This window comes from Mercenaria mercenaria, chromosome 13, assembly GCF_021730395.1.
Source record: "Mercenaria mercenaria strain notata chromosome 13, MADL_Memer_1, whole genome shotgun sequence".
NCBI classification, from domain to species: Eukaryota; Metazoa; Mollusca; class Bivalvia; order Venerida; family Veneridae; genus Mercenaria; species Mercenaria mercenaria.
In genome coordinates this window covers 71,635,050-71,657,984 of record NC_069373.1, presented here as the reverse complement: position 1 = coordinate 71,657,984, position 22,935 = coordinate 71,635,050, and the positions used below count along the sequence as shown (strand labels likewise).

Genomic DNA, 22,935 nt, shown 5'->3' with positions numbered 1-22,935 from the left:
TTGTTGTGCATCTGCAGGTCAGATTTTATCAATCCCTGGGGACTTACTTTTTCATTTAAAAGGGTTATACATTCTATTTTAAGGTTTTTATTAGTCAGTCGAGAGCCAAATGAAGACAGATATATTTCTTCGCTCGCTCCTGATTTTCTCAAAAACCTAAAAAAATCTTTAAAATTCAGTAATTGCCACATTTTAGTTGTGAACATGGAATACATTAATTTCTTTTTAAGACCTATTTTCCATAATTGTTTCCTACGTAAGAATATGAGTTAAAATAGTAGAAAGTATTACTCGGTCTATTGTTTTGGTTACCTCCCTTTATGGTTGTAACAGTACAACTTCATGTGCAATATTGAAAGTAGTGTCTTTCTAACCATCTGATTCTTTTCAGACAGCCACTTTGTATGTTTTTAGAATAAAATTTAAAGTCTTCTGGAACTTAACCTAACATATTTACATCATGATTTTGTGTGTAACAATTTGCAGGTTTAAGTTTGGTTAAAATCCCTAAAATGACAGGAAACAAAAAGAGCATTTCGAGGGCTTAGAGCGAAACTGGTCTATCTGTATATAGAAATAGAAGCAGATAGACCAGTTTCGCTCTAAGCCCTCGATTTGTGTAATTTACATGTAAGATCAAAATATCTTTCAACTATGAACATCATATTTTACATTTTCACTGCTGATTCATTGATTGGGCCACTCCTGAAAATATTGCATAGTGCCAAATGTTTATCACACACTAAAACAAACAGACATCTTCTATATTACAGTTTATTTTTTCCTTAAAAGAAAACTTTCCATAGCGAATTTATTGCATTAGAAAATCTGCCTAAAGAGAATAAATTCATGTAGGCATCGCTGTTTCAGTAACATTTTCTGCCATTGTTTCAAAGTAGACTTTAAAGAAGTCTTGGTGGTACTGATCTATGATGTTTTCAGAACACAATATTTACCCCTTTTAAAATATATAGAATAAAAATATTATAGTTTTTCAACATAGGCCACCATGATGTTGCACAACTAAATATTTTCAAAACCATAAACAAAATAAAAAGGTGTCATACATGGTAAAACTGTCTTTTGCTGGTGAACTTATAATTCAACATTTACATTTGAGCCGCACTATGAGAAAACCAACATAGTGCATTTGCGTCCAGCATGTCCGCAGTTTTTTTGCAAAGAACAGGTTTGTACTGGTACAGAATCCAGGATCACTGGCTAGGTTAACTGCCCGCCGTTACATGACTGAAATACTGTTGAAAAACGGCGTTAAATCCAAAACAAACAAACAAAAGCTTTTCATAAAATTTCATCACTATGTTAAGTTAAATTAAATAAAACCATGTATGTTTATCACCAAAATAAATGTTTGTTTCCTGTGCTATTCCTTCAAACATGGACTTGAATTGTGACTGCCAGCTTGTTGGGTTCTTTATTATCTTCACAAAGAACTGTCATAAAGGGAACAAATCTTTCTAAAAGATGTTTGTTCCAGTGGTCACATACAGAGCTGGTCATTTAGTAAAGTAATAATTTTCAAGTATCTCCTTTCAACAGGTGCCAATGATTTTAGTTGGGAACAAATGTGATTTGGAAGATGAAAGAGTTGTAGGCAAGGACCAGGGTGCAAATCTAGCAAGAAGCTTTAACAGCGACATGTGTGGTTTCTTAGAAACATCTGCTAAAGCCAAAATTAATGTGAATGAGGTAAGTTGTAGGCAAAACTACAAAAAAAGTTGAAAAGCAACATGGAGTAAAGCCTGAATTGCTACAGTTTACAAGGGGTTGCTACAGACTACAAGAGGTTGAACAAAATACTTTATTTCTGCATGGTTTTGAGCCATCTAAATATAGAAAATAGTTTAAAAACTGCCTCGGAAATGCAGGAATTTCTCAATGAGTCTGGGTGCTTGAGTCATCAATTTGAAAATAGCACAAAGTAGGGTTGGTTGGAACAAACTGTTAATACATATAAATACTAATAGTCTAGACTCGGGCATTGATACAGTTAGTTATATAGGACCATTATAGCTGCTGGTGTATATCAGGACTAGTAGGTACTTGTAGAAGGAATTAGAAATGCCTTTCTTACTGAAGTTACCTGCTTGTTACAAGAGAAATAATTTCTACAAAGTTCTGGGATTTCTTAACAGAATAATTTGTAACAATTACCAGTGGTCCAATAACATTTATGTAGACTGCACAACCCATTTTCATATAATCTTTCTTAGAAAGACCATTTGAATCTGACAGTAAAGCCAGTCTCTGACAACTGTGTTAGGGAGATGACTGGCTCAGTGGTTAGAGCATTGGACTAGCACCTGAGTGACCTGGGTTCAAATCCCACTTCAGGCAGTTGTAAGATGGGGACTCGTCCGAGATATGAACTGTATCTTGTGCCAAAAATTGCATTTCTATGCTAATATAGCTTACATGTCATCATAAATGATGATTTCTTTGAAGAAGGGAAGTGTTACAGTCGCTAATGCATAGCCTGCATGTTTACAGGCAATCTCTGACAACTGCGTTGGGGAGTTGACTCTTTGGCTCAGTGGTTAGAGCATTGGACTAGCACCCGAGTGACCAGGGTTCAAATCCCACTACAGGCAGTTGGGATTTTTAGTTAAATGCAATGCGCTTTGAATCGATATGCCCAAAAGTTATAAGACTGATGACATAGTTAAGAACTGTGCTAATATTTTCAAAATGCTTTCAGTGTATACAATGCTGCAAATTGAAGCAATACAGAAATGCATGTTACATTTCATTTAGCAGTGGCAAAATTTTTTCTAATTACCGTTACCATTTAAATCTAGTTTTGTGTTTGAAAAATCTTGCGGAATCATTTTTTTTATCGGTGATACCTATTTTCAGATATTTTTCGATTTGGTGCGAATGATCAATAAAAAGAATCCAGAGACAAACAAGAAGAGTAAAAAGAAGAAGGGAGGCTGTGTATTGGTATGAGGATATAGTCAGAGCTTTTGTAAGTAGGAAAATATTTTTTATATTGATTATAAGTTCAAATCTTGGTTAAAATGTTTTCATCGGACACATGTGGTCATATATAGTGAATGAATACTTAAGTTAGTGACTTAAGTTAGTGAAGTTTTCATGATATTAAAGATTGTGTTGTTGTTATGCCTCTGCCATTAAAAAGAGGGGTGGGTGTGGGGGGCATTTAGTCTGTATGGGTGGCATGTCTGTCTGTGCATGCATAAATTTTTGTAGGTGCACAGAATTTTGTCCGACCAATAACTATTTAGTGAATAGTTGGATTTTGAAATAACCACCATAACAGGACGATGTGTTACATGCAAAATTCAGACCGCTAGTTCTCATAATGAGGACGTCAGTGTCCTGTAGATACATTTCTAGTTTTAATCTCATGAATGTTTTTGTAAATTGGGTAAATCTTGTTTCACCTATTCCACATGTAATGGTCAATGGCCTTATTCGCATTCTTAGGTGTTTGTAACAGGTTGCTAGTGATAGTTTTGGAGGTAGTTTGTTAATAGTGATGACTATTTTAAAACTCACAAGTAAAACAAGTATAATGTTAACTTAAATATGTTTGTTCTAATTTGATAAAAGGTATTTTTGAGGATCCAGTGAAAATGCAAGGAAAGCATCTGTTTTATATTTATATTTCAGGTTATACTCTATGTTATCTAGTATATACTTGGTCTCCAATATACAGACTCCAGCTTCAGGCCTTCCTTGACTACAGTGTTCATTTAGCCGTAGACATTGGACTGGATATTTACAATAATCAGTAATGGTGCATGTTTGACGGTATATTAACAACAAACAGCAATAGTGTATTATAGAGAATTCTCAACAGCCACTGATGTTACAGAAAAATTACACAGTTATTGGTGATTAAAGTCAATTGATCTTCGAAAAAAGTTACGAGTATTCTGGAATAGAATGAGAATAATGGCGGCAACATTTCGTCAGTCACTTTTCTTAACAAATCAAAGTGTTTGTTGCCTTCAGAAGGTTCCTTAGATTTGCTATGCATTGTCTATTGTACTTTCTTTACCTGAGGCTAAATATATGTAGATTTATTTATTTTACTTTTCTAGCTCTGAAGTTATAAATAAGATAAAAATTGAATTTGTTTATAAAATTATTCAAAAATGGTATATTCAAAAGCTAGAATGAAACACATTGTCCTGAGAATAAGACGGATTCTGTTTACAACAGGTCTTTAGCACAGTTTTGTCTGTATTTGAACTTTCAAGTTAGATTAAAATTTACCAAACACAGTGTGAAAGAACTGTTTCTTAGTTACGTGTACATATGTTACAAACGATTGTAACTTGCTCTGTAGAGTTTTAACATTTATATGATATAAAACCATTATGCAGTTTAAATGAATAGTTTTAGTCATGAATGAAAAATGTCATCAAACTGATGAGCAATATTTCAATAACTTAGGGAAACTTCATGTCGTCGAATGTGTATCTCATGTGAAGAAGAAAGCTCATACAGAATACAATTTTGCTCTGGTCAGCCTCTAGCTTGACCTTTCTGCCCTTGATTAAAGTACTAATTTGTGGCCATTGCTTTTTTCAGATGGAGTCTAGTAAGAAAAAAGTTTCACTTTAAGACTTTTTTCACAATAGTTGTTAAAGGCATAGATAGATATTGCGTGGAATTGGGTAGAAAAATAGAATTGTTTCCCTTGATTAATTTATATTGTTCATTATAAATAAGAAAAAATGGACAGGCTTTATATTAAGACTTTTTTGCAGTGTATTTAGGTGTAACAGTACTAGAAAGACTACTATTACTAAAAAGATATTTTTTACTATTTTTTAGCAAACCTTGTGATTTTGTACGCTTTTCAGAGAATGATTTCTGAAACATCAGCTTAGGTTTGGCAATGGTTTTATTTTTGCTGTCATATGAGAATTTTTTGAACAGGCATGGATTTTTAAAAGCAGTATTTATAAAATATAATTAACATTAAGGTGTATTATCCTGGGAATAAGCCCAAGGCAGTGAATGTCAAACTGCGAAGTAAATGCAATATGAAATAGCACAATGGAAGGCTTTGCTTGTAGAAAAGTTTAGTTAAAAATTGTTAAAAGGATCTTTCATCCATCTTGGAAATTGCTCCCAACATGAGTTTGAGTTTGATTAAGGGAAACAATAATAATTTTAATCCATTTTGAAGGTTGCTGTTAATATACGATTATAATTATTTTATAGGCACAGATAATCTGTTTGCATTCATTCATATGCATGTTTTGTCAATAAAGGTTTTATATATATTATATTGTCTTTTTCATGTCATAGATGTTGCTTTTTAAGCCTTGAGATTGTAAAAATATGTTCACATCAAAAAAGACCATATTGCATAAATGTTTCCTTTTTTCTTTTATTTGAGAGTCTTGTGTTAAAAATATTAACGAAGAAATATTTATGATCATTTAATTCCTATAAAGAAATGAAACATTCACCTAAAAGTAAACATTCATTTAACTGACAAATCAGTTTTTTTCACAAACTTTTAAGATAAATGTTAAAAGTTCGTGGATTTTATGAATTATGCGTTATGAAACAGAGTTAAGAAACATTTCGCCATGTGGTCTTTCTTAATGTGTAAACACATGAACATAAACCTGGTTGATCTGAGTATTTTCTACATTTTCTTTTCATTTATTATGAAATCATTAACATTTGTCTGAGAATAATTTTTATGATTTTCGGTATGTAATTAATCCACAAAGGTGAATCCCAACTTTCAGGTACCTTGTCTTTTAAGTTTGAAATCCACAAGTTCATGCCCTCCCTCCATGTGAAATAGCTGTTGCAGCCAAACCAGGAAATTTCAGCCCAGATATTAAAGTTTTCTTTGCTTTTAAAATTATTTTAAATGAGTAGACATGAAATACTACTGTTAGTTTTCCTTAAAAAAGTATTTGTACATGTACTGGTACTGATGATAAACCCGGACAGATGATAAAGTTGACCACCTTGGAAATATTTGACTGCAAGCGGTCATTTATAAAATTGAACACACCATCTAATAGTTTCCACTTACCACACCAACTGGTGTAAACAAAAACAAATTTGGTAAATATTCTGTATAAATAAATGACTTACATTTATTTGTATACAAAATATTTATCCAAAATTACTGGGGAAGAGGGTGTTTTTTGCGCATGCTCACTGCCGAAACATGAAGGCCTGACATTGGGTCACTTTTCATTACAGTGTAACTTCTGAAAACCGGACCTTCTAAAACCCGGAAACCTTTGAAAACCGCACGAAACTCAAAGTCCCGTTTTTTTCCTTCTTATTTCTATATATTTTTAACTTCCGAAAACCGGAACTTCCGAATTCTGAAAACCGGACGATTTTTGAAGGACCGTTTATATTATAACACTAAAATTGACTTCCGAAAACCGAACAGCAAAATATTTGCCGGTCTGTCTTTAACATGTTTTAACCCCAAAACGCCCGTTGCAAGTTGTCAACATGTTCTTTTGTTTATCTATTAGCGGCACGCGTTTGTTTTGATACACATTATAATCACAATGATCATTTGATGCAAAAGTAAAGAATTAATCAGAGATTACTTTAATTTGTTTTCAATATATGAAAAAATGATTTATTAAATGTCTTCCGTGTGGAATACTTTTGTAATGTTTGAATGAAAGAAAGATAGATGTTTTAATGATTAGTTACATCGATTAAACTACGCTTTATCAACATCCATTACATATTGATGAACACGGGACTTCAAAGATGGTAAAATATAAGGGGAAAATGTTTGAGTAAATGCTATTATTGTTTTATATACATATACAAAAAAGGAAATTCATTATACGTAATTGATTATCCTTACTGTTTGTAACATATTAATTCAATAATTATTAAATCAATAAATCACTTTATACAAATTTGTACAGTTAAAAAGGCTAATAATCTTCTTCATCCAACGTGTAAGAAAACAACTCTAGTGCAGAATGTCCACTTTGCCTGCAAACTTCCGAACTTCTGAATTCCGGAAATTTCTAAATACCGAACTTTTAGATTGGTCCGGATGTCGTTCGGTTTTCGGAAGTTACACTGTACTTGATCAGGAATGACTGTTGCAGCTTTTTGGGGAAAGTTTCAATGTAATAATACGAAGAAAGTTTTGTAAATGACAAAGTGGTCGAATTTATCATCAGTCAATGTTCATAAAGTCCCCATTTTACAAACCCCTTTCAGGGCCTCACTTCGTGTGAGTTTGCTTACTAAATATAAAATTTGAATTATGTAAAGTTTCCAGCAAATGTTAAGCTTTATTTTGATACCAACCGTTGATTTCAGTTTGCAAAAATAAAAAAGTTACAGGTAAAAAACCTCATTTTCTGTTCGGGTTTATCATCAGTACCAGTACTTATTTTTTTTCAAAATGCTTAAAAATGTTTTGTTTTTTTAAGACTTGTTTTGGAAGAAAATTGATCATTAATTAAACAAGACAAAGAGATTAAATATAATTTTAAAAGGGCATAGCCAGAGTGAACAATTTTATGTGGCTTATATGCAAAATAGGTCAGATATCTTGGTCCCTATAAATAGGTTAACTTGAGATCACCATTAGCATGTATCATTTACAATAAACATGATTTGTTATCATAAAATATGTCTTATTGCACTGTTGCAATTTGATATACAGTTTAGTTCACGATTATACTGCATATTTTCGGGCACGAGTCGATTTCATCAATAAGTTTACAGTTTTTACAAACAGCATTTTACGCATCTGAATATACCTCCAATAAAAAATGACGTACTTGCGATGAAGTGGTTAGGATGATGAAGAAGCAAGAAAAACAGCTCTATCTTTGTGATATCTTGAAATGTGATTATCTAACTATAGAAACTGTTCTTGTGATTTTGATGTTGTATTGTTTAAATCTATGGCAGAAGTATTTGCATTGCTGATTTGTTTTACTGCGGAAAAAAATGGTACAATGTTTGTTTTTTTTTAAACCTATTTATGTCGAAACTTTGTAGCAAGTTGAATATTTTAAATTCTATGTGGTAGGATGGAAGCTTTACAGATGCCAAAACGTGAAAGGGAGTAATGATCGATGAATAAAATGAAAAGAAAAACCTTCAAAACAATGGCATTTCTGTTTTCTGTTTCAAATTATTTTCTTCCTTTTCCCACACCACTGCTTTATAGATGTATAGTTATTTGAAATGCTGTTTTTTGTATGCTTGTATTATGTATCTAAATTCACTTATTTTATTATCAATTTTAAAGCCATGTTGAAATGCATGAAAGATATATCTCATAATGGGTTTAAAGCTACATGTTCACAGATTAAGCGAAAAATTTGAATATCTTGGCTTGCGGTTTACAGAAAGGCATTTGCATTTAGAGATTACAAAGGAAGTGAGAACCAGTCTCCAGGTTATAGAATTGAGTTTGGAGACCAGTCTGAGTATGCTAGTTTGCCTTTGGTCAATTTCAAAAATGTTTTCAGAAACAGCCAATCAAGTATTTGGCATCATTTCAAAAGCTCCTCACGTTTTAATCATTTTAAATTATTGTTATATTCTAACACGATATGCAGCAATTGCTATAGAAACATACAGCGAAATCGCCTATATATGAATCTACGATAAAATATGGTTGGCTGTTACATTTCACCCCCTACGATTGTGACATAAGAAATTATACTTCCATTCCATTACATACAAATTATTTCAGGGCCAAATGGTTGAAAACAACATTTCAAAAACATAATTATGATAAAAAGTCATACTGACTTATGTGTAGGACCGTAAAAGACGTTTTGATCCCTAGGAGCGAATCCAATTAGCTCAATTATGATTCAGCGGTGACGTCATAAATGTATGACATACAGTATGACGTCATAATGATGTGACGTCATATAAAAGTTATGCTTGCAACTCGTAACACAATGTCAACTTACCTAATTTGTTTATTCTGTTGATAAATAATTTGCGAGCTGTTAGATGACTAGTTTATGAATACTTCTCAAAATTCTAATCAAAAAGGAACAAGTTTCTATACGTTCTATTGGCTATGCAACACTTTTTAACCATGGGAGTAAATTGTAACTGCATATGATCCGAATGACATATTACGCTGAAAATGTAGTACTGTAAAATACGAATTATTTGCGTTGTTAGAATCAAAATAATAAATCTGTTCCAATAATTTTATCAGTTAATAAAATATGAGCAGTCCTTCGGATGCAAATAATTAAACCACTCGTGCTATGCACTGGTGATTTAATTATTACGCATTCAAACTTCTGCCCATATTTTATTAACTGATAAAATATAGGAACAGATTTTTTATTTCTTAAATAATCTGCTGGAATACAGAGCAAAAATTGATTTATCATTTCATTGAAGTCTGTTCCAAAGGCAGCAGCATTTACAAAAACAAATATGGTACTAACTCATTTCAAAAGGTCTTCAAATTAACCCCCTAAATGTGAACATATTGTTTTAATTTCATCACATTCACTCACTTGTCAGTTAGTCAGTCAGTCATTCACTCAGTCTCACTGATGATATCTTAATTCTCTTTACTGATACACTGATGTAGAACCTTGGGAATGAATAACCATTTTCTGCAGTATGACCAATGTTATAATAGGTCCTTTCGGACATTCATTAAAACATTGTTTGCTTGAAGTGTCAAAACAGGTGAACTAGATGCTAGAATATTCTTCATTTCAAGAGATCTAAACAAATAATATGCAAGAAAAACTGTTTGAGACCACATGAATTGTTCGACTCAGTTCAGCATTTTTAGGGTGTAGCTACAGAATTTTATCTTAGCACAATTGCTTACCGATTCTGACAGATTTTCTATGTTCGTGTTCTTTAAGGACATTGAAATTAGAAAGAAAGAAATATAAAGGGTGTGTAGTAAATTCGTTCCTATTCGTTTTGTTACCCTAATAAACTGAAACATGTGTAAATGGATTTTGTTGCACGTCCTGTATTGTTACTGTAAAACCTGTTTAGTATACAAGAATGTCATCAAATGCAATTTGGCATATAGACCGTAAGCTAGATTTCACATTTAAAAAGTGTGCCAAGTTTGGATAATGCCATTTCGGATAAAATCAAGCTGTTGAATATTTTACAGGCTAACTTTTCCATTTTGCAACTAATATTGATTGAACGTTTTCATTTTCTGATGAACATATCTATAAGCTACTTTAGCCAGAACCATGAATTTATTTAAGTGACCACCAGTACATGTAAACTGTATAATTAAGTGGATGGGGGCAGTAAAAATATTTGCCTTTTAGAAATTGAGTGATACAAAGAATCCAGTTTGTCCTGAAATTATAATATTTTTATTCAGTTTTCTAAAACTGATATGCGTTCTTGTTTGAATGTTTAAATTACAGCGGCACTTGAAAACTCATTTGAAAATGAAGCCTATGGTGAAAATAGGAACGAACTTTTAACACACCCTTAAGCTTAATACCAAGTTTGAAAGATTTGTAAAACTAAATGGCAGTCATATATACATAAATAAATGAACTTCATTTACTTTGTTTCATTGTATCATCACCAAAATATACATATAGTATTTATATAATAAATTTGCATGCTTTATAACTAAAATATATTCTGTTAGACAGTGGAAGAGCATTACCGTAAAATCCTGCAAATAAACAAATACATGAAAATATGCAGAGCGCATGGAAGATCAGTTGATACATTCATTCTTTCAGTTGTATAATTTATTATACCACTTGAAGCACACAATTTCTGCAGTATGTATAGCTGTCGAGCATTTACCCGTGTAAATATGAAGTGATTTTACGGTAATGTTCAAAAAGCTTCAGTATTTGAATGTACATGTATCGTTCTAATTGTGTAATTAAAGTCAGACTGCATTCAGTTATACGTGTACATTTTATTCTCAGTCATTTTGCATTAGTAATTTATTGTTAGCAGGGTTTAATATACTAGCGTACAAATCTTGTTCTTTTATTATTTCAATTTGCAAAAATAAATCAGTACTTAGATAAAATTACATTTTGTTAGTTTTTTTTACACTAGCCAAAGCTACAGACTTATACAAAGTATAGACAAGCTTAATTTATAAGCTAAAATTGTTTAGTAGAAACCAAGAGGATTTTAAGTTTACAGCACTGCAGGAAAAGGGTGTCGGTATGGACACAATGAAGGGATAGCTCTTCTACAAAAAAAATGATAAAAGCTTACAACTTACAAGGTTTGGCCATTGCTAAAAGGGACTGGTCCATCATTCAATTTGGGCAGTACCATTTATTACTCGAAGGGGTTTTCACTGAAAATTTACTGACTGAATAGCGAACAGCACAGACCATGATCAACCTGCACATCATGGTCTGCACTGGTCCCAAAGGCAGAATCACTGGTCACCAGCAGGCTAAATGTTAATTGGTCGACTGCTTTATCCCATCTTTCAACACTATGTAGATTAAGTATTCACAATGCCTGTTCCTGAATTCTGATAATGTGTTCTATACATCAGATAATTTTCCACATGAACCAAAGAAAGTAAAATGACTTTAAAATGTCCTGTGTGATTTTCACAGGTAACACTGCCTTGTCGCGGATCAAACTTGACATGACCCCTTGATAAGTATTCTTCTCCTCCGCCTGTAAAAGTTATTGGATGGATTTGATGAAAAATACAGTCATATTGTGTTTATTCATTTTATTGTACAAAAGTACTTCTCTATAGCAAAAAAGGTGATCTATATTACAACAGTAATAAAAGATATGTCTGGTTTTATGATAATGAATAAATGTATTGTGCATAATCATAAAATAAAAACTGTAATTAAGAATGACAGTTGTAAAAAATCATAACTTTTGTCGTCTGCTGAAAAAAAAACTGGAATAAAATCAATATTGCATAAAATTTCAAAATATAATACAGTCTTGCACTGTATATGAATTTCTAAATAAGATACAAATGTTTAATTAAGAAAAGTGATATGTTTATAAAATTTATAGAAAACTAGAGGTGCTTTTTAGAAAAGCACATGTCTCCCTCAACTGCCTGATCATCTGAATAGTAAGTCTGTCTTTGTATACTGTTTGCGGCCTATTGGTATTCACATGTTGGAGTAACCGGTCTACAACACTGTATCGGTAATTATGTTGAAGGGCCGTAATTCCGAAGTGCCTGGGCTGATTTGGCTAGTTATCGAACTTGGCCGAGGACTTATAAGCAAACACATTTTGTTCAAGTTTGGTGAAGATTGGATGAGAAATGTTTGACTTAGAGTGCGGACAAGCTTTGTGACACACAGACACACACACAGACAGGAGTAAATCAATATGTCTCCCACACCACTGTGTGTTTAGAGACATAAATAGTAAGTATAACAAGAAATGCAAAAGCACATTTTAGAAAGAAAGTTTATATACACTTGAAATAATGGAATGTTTTAAGAGTTAATATAACAACATAAAAACATAAAATAAATTAATCATATACTAGTATGTGTATCAAACACGAGTGAAAAAATATTCAACTGACCATGTCAGTCATACTCCATGTTAACCCTTACCCCGCTAAATTTCTATAATGAACGTGTCCATCTTTCAATTTGGACAGTATCATTAACTGTTAAAAAGGGTGCTTACCAGAAACAATACTGACTGAATGGCGAACAGTGCACATCCATACAGTCTCATCATGATCTGCACTGGTCGCAAGGCCAGAATCAATCGTGTCCAGTATGGTAAGGGTTAATTAATGGCCTTGCCAAAAATTGTTTTATGATTTAAACAAGAGCTGTCCCTAAGACAGCCAAGCTTGACTATCAAAATATTGTCCCAGAAGCAGGAAAATATTACCCAAAAAGGTTAAATATCAAAAGAGTTTTAAGTTCAAAAGGGGGCATAATTTCACCAAAATGCATATCAGTTATTGGACTTGCTGCTATTTGTTGCTATCAACTAGTTTTATAACCCCAAAGGCACATGTGAAGTTTCAATTCAATATCTGCATTAGTTTTGGAGATAGAAACTCGCATGTAAAACTTTAACCAGAATTTTCAAAGTCCAAAAGGGGGCATAATTTGCCCAAAATACATGCCAGAGTTATGGGACTTGAACCAGTGAGGTTGGTAATTGATATAGAAAAAGAAAAAATAAGTTTCAAATCTATATGCCTTTTAGTAATAGCTGTATGTACTTGCAAGCAAAACTTTAACCAGAATTTGCTTAGTCCAAAAGGGGGCATAATTTCACCAAAATGAAGGTCAGAGTTATGGGACTTGCTGCTATCAACTAGTTTTATGACCCTGAAGACACATGTGAAGTTTCAAATCAACATCTGCATTAGTTTTGGAGATAGTAACTTGCATGTAAAACTTTAACCAATATTTTCTAAGTCTAAAAGGGGGCATAATTTGCTCAAAATACATGTCAGAGTTATGGGACTTGACCCAGTGAGGTTGGTAATTGATCTAGAAAAAGAAAAAATAAGTTTCAAATCTATATGCCTTTTAGAAATAGCTGTATGTACTTGCACGCAATACTTTAACCAGAATTTTCTAGAGTTCAAAAGGGGGCATAAATTGGGCAAAAGAAGGTCAGAGTTATGGACTTGCTGCTATCAACTAGTTTTATAACCCCGAAGACACATGTGAAGTTTCAAATCAATATCTGCATTAGTTTTGGAGATAGTAACTTGCATGTAAAACTTTAACCCAAATTTTCTAAGTCCAAATGGGGGCATAATTTGCTCAAAAAACATGTCAGAGTTATGGGACTTGACCCAGAGAGGTTGGTAATTGACCTAGAAAAAGAAAAAATAAGTTTCAAAGCTATATGCCTTTAATTGACGGCTGTATGTACTTGCATGCAAAAACTTAACCAAGGTGTGACGCAGACGCCGACGCCGACACCAGGGTGAGTAGAATAGCTAGACTATTCTTCGAATAGTCGAGCTAAAAATGTATTCTATTCCATGAATCTGTTAAATAACTTCACAAAAATGCTATTCTGTCGACAGCATATCAGTTGACTTCTCTTACACATCCCAATAACATCATGTTAAAAAAAAGGACAACAATTTCTCACTTGAAAGAGTATTTTGAATAAAACTGTTGGGTTTAACTTCATGCCAACACTCACCAAAGACAACTTAAATAAGCAGGCGCACAAGTCGTGATTAAAATAAAACACATGAAAATAACCAACTGATGAAAAAATATATCATTAAGGTACAGAAAATTTAATCCGGCCCCTAACTGGAAATGAGGAGTTAAGGTAGTCCTGCATGTTTGATTAATGGGAAATGGTGCATAAAGTCATTTATTAAAAAAAAAAACCTAGAATAAATGTTGGGAATCTATTTTATCCCAGTAATTATTAAGTGCTTAACAGTCAGCGCTAATATCTTTCTTGGAATTAATTCTGAAAATAAAAACTTTAATGTAAAATAATAACAGAAATTAAGCAACAATATATATAAGCACTCCAACTGATAGAAAAATTTAGGCATAGCTTTATTTTAATAATGACCAATACATTTTATTTCACTAAATGACTGAAAATAGGTAAATCTGTTGCCCAGTGCTATGAAAAGTGTCGCTAAAATCTACATTGTGGAATTTTTTCTGTACTCCAAAATGTCATCAAAGTGCAAATTTACCAAAGAATCCCATTGTGAAAACTGATCTGTTGGCCAATACTTTTAAATCAGTCTAATAAATATCAAGCACGTAACCATTTCTTTTTATCAACTGAATTTTTGATTACTGCACACCAACATGGTACAGGTTATATGGCACCAAAAAAAGAGTAAAAATTTTGGTTTCACAGCTCATTTACTTCCAAACAAGGCAGTCTGAAAGACAGCTATATCCCCCGCCACTGCTATGGATAGTGAAAGGGTAAACCTTTGATTTTAGCTGTGACCTTGACCTTGAACTGACATGGCTGACTCATGAATTCTGCACAACGTCTTGATGAGGTGATCATTTGACCCAAGTTTCATGAAAATCCTTCAAGGGGTTTAGGAGATACAGAGCTGAAACCTTTGACCTTCAGTTGTGACCTTGACCTTGAGTTGACATGGCTGACTCATGAGTTCTTGATGAGGTTATCATTTGACCTAAGTTTGATGAAAATCCTTCAAGGGGTTTAGGAGATACAGAATGGACACAAAATGGAAGGCTCAAACCTTCGACCCTTAGTTGTGACCTTGACCTTGAGCTGGCATGGTTGACTCATAATTTCTGCACATCGTTCTGATGAGGTAATCATTTTACCCAAGTTTTATAAAATTCCTTCAAGGGGTTTAGGAGATATAGAGCCGACACGAAATGGAGGGCTCAAACCTTTGACCCTAAGCTGTGACCTTGACCTTGAGCTGGCATGACTGACTCATGGGTTCTGCATATCGTCTAGATGAGGTAATCATTTGACCCAAGTTTGATAAAATTCCTTCAAGGGGTTTAGGAGATATAGAGCGGACAGAAAATGGAAGGCTCAAACCTTTGACCTTGAGTTGTGACCTTGACCTTGAGCCGACCCATGGGTTCTGCACATCGTCTTGATGAGATGATAATTTGACCCAAGTTTCATGAAAATCCTTCAAGGAGTTTAGAAGATATAGAGCGGACACAAAATGGAAGGCTCAAAACCTTTGACCCTAAGTTGTGACCTTGACCTTGAGCCGGCATGGCTGACTCATGGGTTCTGCACATCGTCTTGATGAGGTGATCATTTGACCCAAGTTTTATAAAATTCCTTCAAGGGGTTTATGAGATATAGAGCGGACACAAAATGGCAGGCTCAAACCTTTGACCTTGAGTTGTGACCTTGACCTTGAACCAACAAGGCTGACTCATGGGTTCTGCACATCGTCTTGATGAGGTGATCATTTGACCCAAGTTTCATGAAAATCCTTCAAGGGGTTTAGGAGATATGGACCGGACACGATTTTGTTACGGACGGAAGGACGGACGGACGGAAGGACGGAAGGACAGAAAGACGGAAGGACGGAAGGACGGACGGACGCAGACCATAAAAATACCAGCCATGTAATAAAAACTTTCATACCTGCTGGTATCATAGAGATACAGCAAAACCAAGTGTTAGACCCTATAAATCCCCTCCTACAACCATGCAAAGGTACAACAGAGGGTAGTTATGTTGCTTTTCATACACAAGTAGTTCAGGAACTACATGGGACAAATGAATTTCTTTCAGATACAGTGATGCTTCGTAAAAATATGGTTTAATTAACTCTAATGTGCAGAACTATCTTAAATTCCTGAAGTGTTAATAACTACCCAAACGAAAAAAAAGGGGAAACAAAACACTTAAACAAAACACTAATACTATACTGTGTTTTGATGATGTTTTATTAGTATAGCAAATGACATGCAAATGAGGTAACAAAACACTAACAAAACACTAACAAAACATTGCTAACGAAACACCAACAAAACATGATATGCAAATTATGTTACAGGTTTATACAAAACACTAACGGAATACTTGATGTTTTGTTAGTGTTTCATTATATGTGCTAAAGAAAACACTAACAAAACACTGCTAACAAAATACCAACAAAACATATGATATGCAAAAGAGCTAGGTTACAAATTTAAACAAAACACTAACAAAATATTTTATGTTTTTTTAGTGTTTCATTACCTGTGCTGAAAAAATACCATAAACAAAACATTATTTACATGCATGAAACAAATTTATATATGAGCCGCGCCAGGAGAAAACCAAGATAGTGGCTTTGCGACCAGCATGGATCCAGACCAGTCTGCGCATCTGCTCGATCTGGTCAGGATCCATGCTGTTCGCTTTCAAATGCTATTGCAACCAGAGAAACCATGGATCCTGACCGGACTGCGCGGATGCCAGAAAAAGTATACACACAATATGGTGCTAAAATGTCACCATTTTCTACTCAGTTCCAAAGTCATTGAAGTATATCAGTATTTTCCACTTTTTGCCATGGGTTTTTCAACAATCTTCTGATGTATAGTCAGTGTAAGATATGCTACTACTTTCAACTGAATGTCACTATTGGTTGAGAAATTTTCTGTAAATGTTAGCCACCATCAGTGTAAAATGCCACAGTTTTTCACTAACTGCCACAAAGCCATCATTTGCCACCATTCGTCTCACTGCAAAACCTGTAGATGTAATAAACCAATAGATATTAAACCATACAAGCAGTTTCTTCGTTAGTTTTTTTCCTTTGTTTATAGTTTCAAAATTAAATTAATATCATACATGGTAATTTTTGGTATTCAAAATAGTGCATCTTTATGATACAGGCAGCACTGCAGATTTAAGCAAGTAATAATTATAACATTACTTGTTATGTTTTCAAGAAACTGTATTTTTTAATTTGATTTCAAATGTTGATATAGAATAAGGTTCCAAAGATGGCAGACAGATATTCAATGTTTTGGGGAAATGATTAATAGATTGGACTTATGCATTGCTATTACCATTACCATATTGTTATAATAAATAGTAACATAGTTTAATTTCTGCCAGTTACCTGCACTTACACCTCAAGTTATGTTGACTGTCATGTGATTACTTAATTGGGTATTTTTAATTATTATATATACTGATTTGGACTTGATATAAAGGAGATAATTATAAAACCTGCCATGAGTTTGCTGGAAATAAGTTTTAAAATTGTTCCATTAAGTCATGTTCGGGGAAAATTTTTCAATTGCCCACAATCAAACATACAACTATGGTAGTGTGTACATGTATATAGTAATACATAATGCCAGTATACTTACATGTTTTTGAACTGCTGGATTCATTAAGTCTTCTTTGAACACAATGCGTTGATAACGAAGGTCCCAATTCATTCATGTGTGCCATACTTAATATACACATATGGTGCTATACGGGAATACCTGAAAAATAGATTTAGTTTAAAACTTACATTCATAAAAACATTTGGTTTATTATTGGGTATGTCAACGAACTAAAATTTAAACTGTATACATTGTGATGATGGGGCCAAAAAATGTCACTAGTTCTTCCAAATGTATAGCAAATAGAGGGTTACATTAGTCTTTATTCTTATTACATTGTACTCTTTAATAGATTAAAAGAATTATCTGGATGAACATGATTAAATTAATAAATTTGAGTATTTTGGAGAAGTTACTCATTTGTTATGTTTTTAATAATTACCCCAATCTTATAAATAAACAATATGAGCCGTGCCATGAGAAAACCAACATAGTGGCTTTACAATCAGGATCCATGCTGTTCGCTAACAGTTTCTCTAATTACTATAGGCTTTGAAAGCGAACAGCATGGATCCTGACCAGACTGTGCGGATGCGCAGACTGGTCTGGATCCATGCTGGTCGCAAACCCACAATGTTGGTTTTCTCATGGCGTGGCTCATATAATCATTTTGAACAACAAGTAAATAATCCATAAACAATTCTTTTTGTTAAAAATAATTTTCATTTACCTTAACATAAATGTGTGCAACACCAATAGACTAATTAATAACTAAAAAACAGGTTAAAACACTAATTTTAAAGCAAAATATTATTCTCTAAATTTACAGACTGAAGTAAACAGTGCCATGGTAAGCAGACTGGTAGCATTGTTTACCCTGTAATTGGGGAGATAACTCTACTGGTTTAAAGTTTTTGTCTCCGTTGAATAATTTCATTTAAAAATATCCACTTTTCCTTTTAGTAAATTAAAAGCATGATAAACTAAAAATACAGCTGCTTAATAGTTGCAAAACAAAAGCATATGAACAAAAATATATGTGAAGCAAAAGTCATTTGTGAAAGCTACCCAAACAAAAAGTAAACAACCTGCTTCCAGTTTGAATCCATGATTTACTAGTTACAGGTAATCTAGATTATTGTTGGAAAATGAATAAATTATATTGACTCACCATTTGTATTCTTTTCATTACTCTTAAACTTCCATGTTAAATATAAACTGCACATAGTAAACAAAGAGCTATATCAATAAACTTCTTTGTAGTGAAATAACTCCATCCTGCTCTCAAAGAACTTCCTGTTTAGATTTGAAATTTTGATATTCTTGGGCAAATGTGTCATTTACAGTCAGCTAATGAAGGATACATCTAGGATGTTGAAACTATTTCTGTACTAGAGTAAGATTTTATTCCATTTAGATACACATAAATTTTAAAGGTTACTCTGATAAAAAACCCCCAAAAGTTAAGGATTACTTTTTGTGGTACATGCACAGCCCCCAGAAGTAGTTCACTGACTTTATTTTCATTGGCTGACCTCTTGGTAGAGATTCTAAATATAAAGCAGACAAGATCTTATCAGTCTGTGGTAATCTCCTGTTGTGAGACAAGCAACATGTACACTGCAGTAGATTAATTTATCACCCCTTAATAGCCAGGTGGAAAAAATTGCAATATTATCTATGCAACTACTGATAGTGATGTTCTTTTTGGTGTTACTCTAGGAGAAAAAGTAATGATAATTATTTCAATAAATTTTTAATTAGTTCAAAATGAACTTTACTGCAAGGTGCATGAATACATTATATATACAAGTTGCATTACAATACATGTTTTAATCCCATTTGTTTTGTTACCTATCTAATTAAGTTTATTGTAGTTATTATCCCCCCGCCAAAGGCGAAGGGGATATTAGAAATGCTCTCCGTCCGTGCGTGCGTGCGTGCGTCCGCAACGATCTTTGTCCGGAGCATAACTCCAAAAGTACTGGAGGGATTTTCTTCAAACTTCATACACTGATAGAACACATTGGGAGGAAGTGCAGTGTGCAAGAACAATAACTCTACCTTGCCTATTTTTTGAGTTATTCCCCTTTATCTTATTTTCTTAAAAAAATTTGTCCGGAGCATAAATCCAAAAGTACTGGAGGGATTTTCTTCAAACTTTATACACTGATAGAACACATTGGGAGGAAGTGCAGTGTGCAAGAACAATAACTCTACCTTGCCTATTTTTTGAGTTATTCCCCTTTATCTTATTTTCTTAAAACATTTTGTCCGGATCATAACTCCAAAAGTACTGGAGGGATTTTCTTCAAACTTCATACACTGATAGAACACATTGGGAGGAAGTGCAGTGTGCAAGAACAATAACTCTGCCTTGCCTATTTTTTGAGTTATTCCCCTTTATCATATTTTCTTAAAAAAATTTGTCCGGAGCATATCTTTTTCATGCATGGAGGGATTTTGATATATGTTGGCATAAATGTTCACCACCATGAGGCGGAGTGTCATGCGCAAGAACCAGGTCCCTACGTCTAAGGTCAAGGTCACACTTAGAGGTCAAAGGATACAAGAATGAAAACCCTGTCCGGAGCATTTCTTCTTCATGCATAGAGGGATTTTGATATAACTTGGCACAAATGTTCACCACCATGAGACAGAGTGTCATGCGCAAGATCCAGGTCCCTAGGTCTAAGGTCAAGGTCACACTTAGAGGCCAAAGGTCAGATACAAGAATGACTTTGTCCGAAGCATTTCTTCTTCTTGCATGGAGGGATTTTGATGTAACTTGGCACAATTATACACCATCATGAGACGAAGTGTCATGCGCAGTTCCCTTCTTTAGAATTACCTCCCTTTGTTGTTACTTTAAATAGCTTTTATTGTAACTTTTTCATTACTAGTCGTAGGGAAAAATCGAGACCACTTTTCTGTAGTACAACATGCATGCTACATCCAATTTTGAGGTGTATTTTGACCAATCTCTACCTGGTAAAGATTTTTGCGTGGACTTAAACAAAGAAAAACAAAAGACTTACAATGATTACTAAACAACCACAAAATTAAAATTCCATTTGCAAATACAGCTGCTAGAGTAAACAAATTTGCTGTGACGGGCATATATTGTGACATTCTGGCACTAGTGTTCTCTGTTAGCTTTCCATTCCTTCTTTTTACAGTAGCCATATAGACAAACGTCATAGCTTTACTGTTCATGAAAATTAATAAAATTTAGCAGTAAACCACCTCACCACTGACTTATTCTTTCTTCCACATCTTTAAAACCCCTGATGCGGACCACAACTAAATGGTTCTTCAAAGCTTTCCCCAAAATTAATACTTTCAGACACTAACTTGCCAGGAACTTTAGCCTTCAATTATAATATGCCCGGCGGGGGGATTGGCCATGTCTAACATGGCTCTTGTTGGTCATAAAAATACTTATCCATTAAAATATTCTTTTTTTTTTTCTTTTTTTCTTTTTTGGATTAATGTCGCACCGACTCATGATAGGTCATATGGCGACTTTCCAGCTTTAATGGTGGAGGAAGACCCCAGGTGCCCCTCCGTGCATTATTTCATCACAAGCAGGCACCTGGGTAGAACCACCGACTTTCCGTAAGCCAGCTGGATGGCTTCCTCACATGAAGAATTCAACGCTCCGAGTGAGGCTCGAACCCACATCGATGAGGGGCAAGTGATTTGAAGTCATTGACCTTAACCACTCGGCCACGGAGGCCGCTAAAATATTCTATGTTCACAAGAAATACCTCCCAAAAATTCTGTGACTATAGTTTCCATCACAAAAGCTTTCTAAGTTATTATTTTTCATGCTATTTTCCATTCCAAAATTTTACTAATTAAGTCCAACTTTCCAAGACAAAAGCTCCTGTTTCTATAAGTCAAATGAGATACCAACAAAATATAGCATGTACAAATTCAAGTGTAATGAAACACTAAGAAAACATGGTTTTCATTCTCCAAAGTGTAATAAAACATCAATAAAACATTACTGATATAACAAAACATTAACAAAATACTAACCATCTAAAATCCTGGAAGTACAGTATTGGTGTTTTGTTAAATGCTGTAGTAACAAAACATCCTAACAAAATATCAAAATATGTTTTGTTGATGTTTTGCTAGTGTTTTGTTAGTGTTTTGTTAATAATTTTTTTCGTTTGGGTACATGTATTATGTACAAACTTTAAGTTCACATGTATGCTATTGCACTAGATAAATGTATGAATGAAGAAAAATTAAATGCAGTGATAAAATCTAAAAACCAAAATTCCTAAAGATCTAAAATAATTTCTAAACTGTTGGTGTAATTAATGTCAATAACAAATTTCAAACAAAATAGCTCTTAACATAAGAAAAGATTTTATGAATAAAAAATTGTCTGTACATTACTAAAACAAGACAACCTAGTGCCTTGTATATTAAAATCTTGTCAAACAAGGAACAGCTTCAGCAAAACAAAAAAAACGTCATTCAATCAAAATAGGAATCAAACTGTTCTTCAAAAATAACAATTTTACAATACTTGCAATGTTGCAACAAAGGCATAAAATTAATATTCTTCTGCTCATGGCATTGGACATAAAAAATATTACAACCTTTACAAGTTATCTAGATAGTTATCCTTGACTTCCAGCAGTGCTGTAGCTAAACTTAAGTACACTGAGGCAAATATATCAAAACTGTTAAAATTTGTGGAAGCACTTTCCCGACTTCCTGTAAATGTTGCTGGTCAATCTGACTAAAGTACAACTCCTATTGCACTACGCTTAGGATCTGAGAACCAGCTATTGATAGCCTCGTTCTGACAACCCTTTCATTAGCCAATCAGAGCTTAACTTACAACATTTTGCAAATCTATAGTTAGCCTTGATTTTTGATATTAACAATTCTTATGTCGTAATGATAGCCAGTTAGCTCAGTCGATAGGCCACTTGCTCTGTAAGCAAGGGATCCCGGGTGCGAGCCCTGGATTGACTGCACATTTTTCTTTTTCTTTGACATTCGAACAAGTCGTCTGATTGATTCAAATAAAAATAGATTAGCGAAAAAAAAACAATATTGGAAATCCAAAATATACAGAAGACGAATGTGAATGGGTCATTCTCAGATCTTCGTTTAGAAGATCAAGTAATTTAGTCAG

The 22,935-nt window shown here is 33.6% G+C and overlaps 1 protein-coding gene and 1 long non-coding RNA gene across 2 annotated transcripts in view; one reads left to right on the top strand and one right to left on the bottom strand.

Annotated features, from left to right (window-relative positions):
* Positions 1-11,050, top strand: part of LOC123528674 (ras-related protein Rap-1b) — a 43,415-nt gene extending 32,365 nt beyond the window's left edge. The window contains exons 6-8 of the mRNA XM_045308579.2: positions 1,561-1,710; positions 2,878-2,989; positions 3,658-11,050. Coding sequence (XP_045164514.1) covers positions 1,561-1,710; positions 2,878-2,970 — 243 coding nt within the window. The 3' untranslated portion in view covers positions 2,971-2,989; positions 3,658-11,050. The remainder of the gene's footprint in view (positions 1-1,560; positions 1,711-2,877; positions 2,990-3,657) is intronic.
* A 5,956-nt stretch (positions 11,051-17,006) lies between these two features.
* On the bottom strand, positions 17,007-19,647 carry LOC123529958 (uncharacterized). Its single transcript, XR_008366855.1, has 3 exons — positions 18,943-19,647; positions 17,811-17,930; positions 17,007-17,183 (listed from the first exon to the last, which is right to left on the bottom strand). It is a non-coding gene; the product is annotated as an uncharacterized LOC123529958 (long non-coding RNA).
* Positions 19,648-22,935: the final 3,288 nt, after the last annotated feature.